Source organism: Sciurus vulgaris, assembly GCF_902686455.1.
Source record: "Sciurus vulgaris genome assembly, chromosome: 3".
Taxonomy (NCBI): domain Eukaryota; kingdom Metazoa; phylum Chordata; class Mammalia; order Rodentia; family Sciuridae; genus Sciurus; species Sciurus vulgaris.
In genome coordinates, this window is record NC_136463.1 from 35,164,761 (window position 1) to 35,174,197 (window position 9,437).

At 39.9% G+C, this 9,437-nt stretch overlaps 1 protein-coding gene across 1 annotated transcript; it reads left to right on the forward strand.

Moving 5' to 3' along the window:
* Positions 1-6,973: 6,973 nt before the first annotated feature.
* On the forward strand, positions 6,974-7,604 carry LOC306656285 (PRELI domain containing protein 3B-like). Its single transcript, XM_079131326.1, has one exon. The coding sequence runs from the start codon at positions 7,071-7,073 to the stop codon at positions 7,563-7,565; it is 495 nt and encodes a 164-aa protein (XP_078987452.1). The 5' UTR covers positions 6,974-7,070; the 3' UTR covers positions 7,566-7,604.
* Positions 7,605-9,437: the final 1,833 nt, after the last annotated feature.

Below are 9,437 nucleotides of genomic sequence, written 5' to 3' on the forward strand. Positions count from 1 at the left end.
ACCTGACAGAAGCCAAAATCCTCTCCCTCCTAGATTATTGCAAAAATTATCTCAGCTTCTTCCTTCTTTAACCTGTTCTCAATGAACCAGCCCAAGTGGTCCAGTTAGAAACACAAGTCAGGTCATGTGTCTCCTCTTTGCAAAACCCTTCAGTGATTTCCTCCTCTTCAATGTAAAAACCAAAGGCCTTGTGGTGGCTTATTTCATCCTTGGCGCCAGTCCCACTTTATTTGTCATTCTTCCCATTGTTTAATCAGTTCCAATCACATTGACCCCTTCCTGCTTCTCAGCAACACACTCCTGCTTGAGGCCTTTGTACTTCTCTTCCAAGAGCAAAGCGTCTCAAGCAGAATACATTTCTTTCAGGTCTTTGTTTAAAAGTCACTAATTATATTTATCGATTCTTTTTTTTTTTTTTTTTTTTTTTTAACTGGGGATTGAACCCAAGGGCACTTTACCACTGAGCTACATCCCTAGCCCTTTTTTATTTTTTATTTTGAGATAAGTGGCTAAGGCTGGCTTGAACTTGTGATCCTTCTGTCTCAGCCTCCGGAATTGCTAGGATGGCAGGTCAGCACCACTGTGCCCAGCAAAAGTCACTTTAAATGACTGGAATGAAAAAGACTTGTAACAGGGGTCCCTTTTATGTAGTGGGGGGGCGGGTGTGTGTGTCCATGCTTTAAATATAAATCTTAGCCAGGCACTAAGTTGCACTCCTGTAATCTCAGCGATTTGGGAAGCTGAGGCAGGAGGATTGCAAGTTCAGCTTTGGCAATTTAGTGAGGCACTGTTTTAAAAACTAAAAAGGGCTGGGATGTGGTTCAGTGTGTAAGCTCCCCTTGGTTCAGTCCCTAATACCAAAAAAAGAACAAAAACCCCCACAAACCTGACATGCTTCTCTTTCTCTCCCCGCCGCCTTTCTTTTTTCCTTCCTTTCCCTCTTTCCCTCCCTAACCACAGGAAAAACAAGATTAACATTTTTCCTGTCCTAGGCTGGGTTTATCATGTGTCCTTCAGTTCACTGACCAAAGGCATAAAGATATCTAGACTTAAGAGCTCATATCAGCAGATCTAAGAAATGGCTATCAAAGCAACCATCTGTATATAAAGTATGTCTCCTGATAGGCACATCAAGACCTAAACCTTTTATTCCCCCCTTTAAAAGCTTTCTGTTTCCCATGACATTTAGAATTGCTGCCACCGAGATTTGTGCTGTTTTTCTCATTTGCTATCAAATCAATAAAACTTCTTTTTTCCTTTTTCTCAAAACCTTGTCCTCATTATTGGATCAGCAATGGGGACAAGGACTGAGTTTTCGGTATCATGGGAAGATGCAATGTTGGCAAGGGTGGGGAGGAACTTGAACTCCTATACCTTGCTGATGAGAGTGTTTAATCGTTTCAAATCATTGTTCATCCTTTAGTTACTAAAGCTAAATATGAAGTGTGTTTATACTGCCTGACTCAGTAACTCAACTCCTAAGCCATATCCAAAAGAAATGAGTGCATATGCCCACCAGAAGCATGGACGAGAACATTCGTAGCAGCTTTGTTCACAATAGACTGGAAATCATTCAAATGTCATCAACGGTAGAATGGATAAATTGTGACATAATCGTGGAATAGAATTCTAAATAGAGATAAAGAGGGACTGGGGAGATAGCTCAGTCGGTAGAGTGCTGCCTTGTAAGCACAAGGCCCTGGGTTCGATCCCCAACACCCAAAAAAAATAAAAAAAAAATAAATAAATAGAGATAAAGAGAACAACTACCTTTACATGCAACAATATGAATTAATCTCAGAGATATTATATTAATTAAAAATGGATATATACTTTATTATTTCTGTGTGTGTGTGTGTGTGTGTGTGTGTGTGTGTGTTACTGAGGATTGAACCCAGCAGTGCTCTACCTCTGAGCTATATCCCCAGCCCTTTTCATTTTGAGGCAGGGTTTTGCCAAGTTGCAGAGGCTGGTCTCAAAATTGCAATCCTCCTGCCTCAGCCTCCCTAGTATCTGGGATTACAGGCATGTGCCACTGCACTTGACTTGTGATTCCATTTATTTGAAGCTCATGATGGATAAAACTCATCAGTGGCAATAAACGTCAGAATAGTAGTTCACTCTCAGAGGGCACCACCTGGAAAGAGGCACAGGGAACCTTCAAGGGCACCTCAAATGTTCTATTTCTTGATCTGTGCAGTGGTTAGATGAGTGTATGCAAAAATCCTCTAAAGTATACATAGCTCTACACTTTACCTACTTTGAAGTATGTGCGTTGTTTTTGTTACATTATTTTGGTGCTGATGTTTCAACCCAAAGCCTTATACATAAGCATGTGCTCTAAGCATATACTAAGCTACAACCAGCCCCAGTGTGGGTGTTAAGAAGAAAGAAAACAAATTTACTTATCTTAAATAAGCCTTTCCACCTTCTCATCATCCTTTCCCTTTACCTGGTTTTATTTTTATTCATAGCATGTAGCACCAGGTGATGTATTTTATTAACGTTGATATATTTGCTTATTTATTATCTGTCTCCTGCCACCAGGATATATACTATATAAGAGCAATATCTTTGCTTTGTTTATTGCTGTATCTCAGATCTTAGAATAATGCTTGGCATATAAAAGATCTTAAAAATATGTTAAATAGACGGATTTCTATATTGCAGCTTCAGCTCTGGATCTACTTACAAATCAATTTTTCTCTGGAACATGAACTACTCCTCTTTCCTGATAATAAGCACTATGACTAACTTAAAAGCCAAACAGATTGCAGAATGGTTTGGAGGGAGTGATGTCAGTCTTTGAGTTAAATTGCAGGCACTGAGATTTTATCAAGATACTAGTTGGTTGACTTCTGAGGCTAAAGTTAAGAAGGCTGTAGGGTCGGGGATGTTGGTTCAGGTTTCTCACTGTCCCAGGATTATCAAATTGTTCAGTATTATTTTCTCAGAAGCCAGAATCTGAAGATGAATAAGCCATTGTCTTCCTAAGCTAAATTGCTTGTGCTATAGTCAAGGACTTTGACCCTGTAATGAAGCAGAATTAGCAAAGCAAACATTAAGAAATGTGATATGGGCAAGGTGGAGGAAGTAATCCCTCCAGATCTAGAAGGAACTTATTGATTTGAAAAGTAAAACACAGGGAGAGGATAAGAAATCTACAACAAAAATAAATTTGTTCTAAGGTAGAATTTGAATTTAAGAATGTAGATGTGAAGAATGAAGTGGATAGGTACAGTCAATGGTAAGAAAACAGTTCAGAAGTTTCCTCAAAACATTAAAAACAAGCCAGCTTGGTGGTACAGATCTGTAATCCCAGCAACTCGGGAGACTAAAGCAGGAGGCTCACAGGCTAGACCAACCTGGGCAACTTTAATGAGACCCTGTCTCAAAATAAAAAATAAGCCAGGTGTGGTTGCACATGCCTATAGTCACAGTGACTGAGGAAACTGAGGCAGGAGGATGGAGAGTTCAAAGGCAGCCTTAGCAATTTTGCGAGACCCTCAGCAATTTAGGGAGAACCTGTCTTAAAATAAAAATAAAAAGGACTGGGAATGTAGCTCAGTGGTAGAGTATCCCTAGGTTCATCCCTGTACTCCCTCTGTCAAATTAATGGGGGAGTTTGAAATAGATAGAGGGTTTTTGAGAAGTTCAGGAAAATGAAGCAGTAATAAGTAACAATGCAAATTTCTTAATTAGAAATTCAATTAAGGTAGGAGTTGGCATGGTCAGAAGTAACCTTTACTGAATATCTCTTACATGTTTAGCAGGTTTTTTTCATTTAATTCTCATAATAAATATTTATGTAGGTATTATTTACCTTGTTATTTTATTATAGGTCAGGAAATTCAGGTTGAAATCTCTCCTTGGGGAGATCCCGGGATTTAAATACCTGCTAAACACACACTTTACCTCTGAGCAATACCCCCAGTTCAGGAGCAACAAAATTTGTTACCAGGCGATGCATGAAAGAGCTGGGATTTCTACCAGGACTGGCTAACCTGAAGGACAAGATTATCTTCACATGTGGTCATCGTTCCTGCTCTGAACACCTATGCGGTTATTACTGTCTGTGCCATTCATTGTCACAGTACATTTTGCTACTTCATTGCTCCATTGACTACCATAACCTTCAGATTAAGATCCAAATGGGGGGCTGGGGTTGCAGCTGGGGAAGTAGCACAGTGGTAGAGTGCTTGTCTAGCATGAGTGAGGTCCTGGGTTCATTCTCTAGCAACACACACACACACACACACACACACACACACACACACACACAGAGTGCTGGGGATGTAGCCCAGTGGTTGAGTGCCCCTGAGTTCAACTCCTGGTACCAAAAAATAAACAAACAAAAAACTGTGTGTCGAGGTGGGCTTGTCCTATCAGATTTTTTTCCCTTGTATCGGGATGGGGTCTTGCTGGGTGGCCCAGGCTGGCTTTGGACTCCTGGGCTCAAAATGATCCTCCTGCTTCAGCCTCTGGGATAGCTGGGACTATTGGTGCCCACTAATGTGACTGGCTTTTTGCTTTTTTGTGGCAGTAGACTGAACCCAGGACCTTGTGCATGCTAAATCTGTGCTCTAGCACTGTGCTATACCCTCAATCCTTCCCTAACAAATTTTGACATGCTGTTTTAAAACTAAAACTAAAACAGAAATCAGATCAATGGAGCACAAACAGTTATCCTTGAAATAGATGTTAGGTAAGTCTGTGACATTTTAACTGTGTTTATTAAATAAACATAGAAAGCCTACTATGTGTCAAGCACTATTCTAGATTCTTTTTTTAAAAAATATTTTTGGTTATACATGGACATAATGCCTTTATTTTATTGTCTTATTTTCATGTGGTGCTGAGGATCGAATCCAGTGCCTTACATGTGCTAGGTAAGCACTCTACCACTGAGTTACAAACCCAGCCTCTATTCTAGATTCTTTATAATTAACTCATAATTTAGCTCTAGTAGTTCCCCTTATCCTTGAGGAATACATTACAGGACTCCCATGGGTGCCTAAAACCATGGATAATAATACTGAATCCTAACTGTACTGTTTTCCCCCTATACATACATACCTGTGATAAAATGTATAAATTAAGCACAGTAAGATAATAGTAACAATAACTAATAAGAAAATAGAATAACCCAGGCACTGTGGTGCACCTGTAATTCTAAAAAGGCAGGAGAATGGCAAGTTCAAGAACAGCCTCAACAATTTAGCGAGACTCTGTTTCAAAAAATTAAAAGGACTGGGGATGTAGTTCGGTGGTAAGCTGCAGTTGGGTTCAATCCTCGGTACCAAAAATAAAAATACATACATACATACATAAAAATTAAAAAATTATACTTATTAATGGGCACCATGTAGTTTTTGTCAATGTATAAATTGAATAAGGTTTACATTGAGATAGCTATGTCCAGCTCATACACACACACACACACACACACACACACACACACATATATATACACACACATATGTATATATATATTTGCAGTGCTGGGAATTGAACCCAGGACCTAATGCCCATGAAGCGAATACTCTACCACTGAGTACTTTTAATTAATAAATTGGTTATAAGTAAAAAAAATAGAACATTCAGTTCTGGCAAATGTATCATAAAACAGGCACTTGTGTACAGAGTAAGTTTGGTACGACCTTTCTGAAGAGCAATTTGGCAAGATGTGTTGAGTCTTGAAAGTGTTCATATGTGTCGATTCTATTTGTATGGGTTGGATTGTGACCATTCAAGAGACTCATTGAAGTCCTGATACCCTGTATCTCAGAACACTACCTTATTTGGGAATTGAGTCGTTGCAGATATAATTAGTTAAGATGAAGTCATATTGGAGTAGGGGAGACCATCAATCCAAGATTATTGGTGTTTCCTTATACGAGAGGAAAATGCCATGTGAAGACCAGAGAGATACAGGGAGACGACAGCTATGTTACTATGGAGACGGAGATTAGAGTGAAGTATTGCATAAGCCAAGGAGGGGCAAGGAGGGCCTGCAAACACCAGAAGATTGAAGAGGCAAGATTTTCCCCTTACGGGTTTCACAGGGAGCATGGCCTTGCCAACACCTTGATTCAGACTTCTGGTCTCTAGAACTATGAAACAAATTTCTGTTGTGAATTGCAGCCCTAGGAAACTGATATATTACCCCTGGAGGAATAATTTATATAGATTGAGATATATATTTGAGGATATCCATCACTGAATTATATGCAATTATGAAAATTTAGAAGTGATAAAAATGTACAACAATGGAATCATTAAGTGAAATACACTCATAGAGAGAATATTATGCAGTTCATAAAAATAATGGTTTTGGTCAGGCATGGTGGCATACACTGCAATCCCAGGGTCTTGGGAGGCTGAGACAGGAGGATCAAAAGTTCAAGGCCAGCTTCGGCAACTTAGCAAGTCCCTAGGTAACTGAGACCCTGTCTCAAAAAGTAAAAAGGACTGGGGATGTGGCTCAGTGGTAGAGCACCCCTGGGATCTTTCCTCATCCCCTTTATAACAGTATTCCTTTAAGCACAGCTATGTCCTTTATATAGTTGTTAACAACTATAGTCGTTAAACTTCAACTATAGTTGTTGACTCAGATAATTGTGTCCTGTGCATCATAGGATGTTTCAGAGCATCTTTGGCCTCTACCTTCTAGATTCCAGTGGTATCACCTTCCAAAACTTGTGACTACCAAGCATGCCTTCAGATGTTACTAAATGTTTCCTGAGTTTGGGAAGTAAAACTACCCTTGGTTGAGAATCATGGGAGTAAGGAATGTCAGTAGCATAAGGTGAGCATCACTAGCTGGCTGTTATACCTCTTATTCACCACAAGAGGTCTCCCTAGACCAACTTAAGATTCGAATCTGGAAATACAGAGCTACAGGAAACCACCAAATAGTTTAATAGTAATGACTTGGTGGGGTGGTGACAACAAAAGATGTAAGATGCTGCGCGCTGCGCTGCCGCCGGGTGCGGGTGGGGCGGGGCTGTGTGCCTCGGTGCCTCATTGTCCCCCAGAGTCTTCCGGACAGGGCTCGGGCCGCCGGCACCATGAAGATCTGGACCTCAGAGCACGTCTTCCACCACCCATGGGAAACTGTTACAACAGCTGCTATGCAGAAATACCCAAACCCTATGAACCCGAGTGTGGTTGGAGTTGATGTGCTGGACAGGCATGTAGATCCCTCTGGAAAGCTGCACAGCCACAGACTTCTCAGCACAGAGTGGGGACTGCCGTCCATCGTGAAGTCTATTTCCTTTACAAATATGGTTTCAGTGGATGAGAGACTTATATACAAACCACATCCTCAAGACCCAGAAAAGACTATTTTGACGCAGGAAGCCATCATCTCTGTGCAGGGAGTCAGCCTTAGCAGTTACCTGGAAGGGCTGATGGCAAGCACGATATCTTCTAATGCTAGTAAAGGCCGAGAAGCAATGGAATGGGTAATACATAAATTAAATGCTGAAATTGAAGAGTTGACAGCTTCAGCAAGAGGAAGCATTAGGACACCAATGGCAGCGGCGGCATTTGTAGAGAAATGATAAAAGTCGATATAGAACATCAGGTCCCCAGGAATCTCCAAGCAGTGTATTTATTTGTTATTTAAAAATTATAACTATATTTTAGTTAGATTTTTTTTTTTTTTTAATAATCTGGAGTAAGGCTATGTGACTTGATCAAAACAAAAAGATACAGGGCTTCTAAAATCCAAGGGATCATCTGAGGTTAGTGTGGCTTGAAATGACTAATTTCTAGGGTTCTAGTATTTATGTGAAAATTTAGCAGTTTTTTAAAAAAGTACTTGGGAGAAATTGGCGTTGACATTGTGTCTCCTTAAAATAGAATTTTAACACTTTTCAGACATTGGAACTGTACCTGACTTTGGACCAGCAAGTGGAGCCCCTACACACTCACCTTGCTAATACAGACTAGAACAGCCTGCGTGGGGGAACTGACTCTAAAAGGAGGAATTGTATAGTGTTGAAAGACATTAAATTGTATAAAATAACTTGCTCTGCTAAAAACCCACAGTGTTTTGATTTGGTACTTAAATGATATTTTTGGAGTGAAAATCATCACTAAGTCTAATATGTGACTTCAACATAAATAATATTTTATTGTATTAAAGAGTACTGTATTGATTTGCCAAAGTTTTGTAACCTAGTAAAGGTATTACCGTCCTTGAAAAAAAAAAAAAAAAAGATGTAAGGAAAGCATTTAATCAATTTCCCATTCAAAATAATTCCAAATCAATCATATTGATACTCTCAAGGAAGGGAGTATCACTCCTTCCATGGGGGCCTGTATGTAGAGACTTTCTTCTAAAGAGCACAGTATGGAAAGAGGTGTTTGTTTGGGTCACTACAGTGAAGAAAGCTAACACGTTACCAGCCAGGTAATCAAGGCCAACACCAACACTGGAAAATGATATGAATAACGTGTACCCATGACATGATGAGATGAAAATGGCCCTTTACCTCTGTGTTCTTCCTCCACAAAACACATCATCATCCTTTAATCATGAACAAAGCACCAGGCAAATTCCAATAGAGGGGAAACCTACAATATACCTGAGCCGAACTCCTCAAAAGTTGCATGACCATCAAAAAGAAAGAAAGAAAAAATAAATAAAGGAATGTCTGAGAAATATTGATAGCCAAGAGGAGCCTAAGAAGACCTGGCAACTAAGCATCATGTAGTATTCTGGGTGGAATGCTAACAGGCACAGAACAAGGATACGAAGTAAGAACTAAGGGAATCTGGACCTGGCACGGTGGCACATACCTGTAATCCCAGCGGCTAGGGAGGCTGAGACAGGAGGATCGAGAGTTCAAAGCCAGCCTCAGCAACGGTGAGGCACTAAGCAACACAATGAGACCCTGTTTCTAAATAAAATACAACATAGTGCTGGGGAGGTGGCTCAGTGGTTGAGTGCCCCTGAGTTCAATCCCTGGTACTGGAGGAAAAAAAAAAAAAGGAAATCTGAAGAACTATGGATTTAAGTTAATAATAATGTTAATAATAATTAATAATAATAGTTAATAGTTAATTAGTTAACTATTATTAGTTAATTAATAATAATAATTAAAAAAATTTTTTTGTGGTACTGGGAATAGAACCCTTGGCCTGTGCATGTTAGGTAGGTGCTCTACCACTGAACTATATCCTCAACCAATAGTAATGTATTGATTGGTGCACTAACTATAACAAATGTATCATATTAATGTAAAATGCTAATAACAGGGAGCCAGCATACTGTACACACCTGCAATCTCAGCTCCAGAGAGGCTGAGGCAGGAGGATCACAAGTTCTGGGCCAGCTTGGACAACATAGTGTGATCCTGTCTCAAAATAAAAAATAAAACAAGGGGCTTGGGATGCAGCTTAGTGGTAGGTAGAGTGCTTGCCGGGCC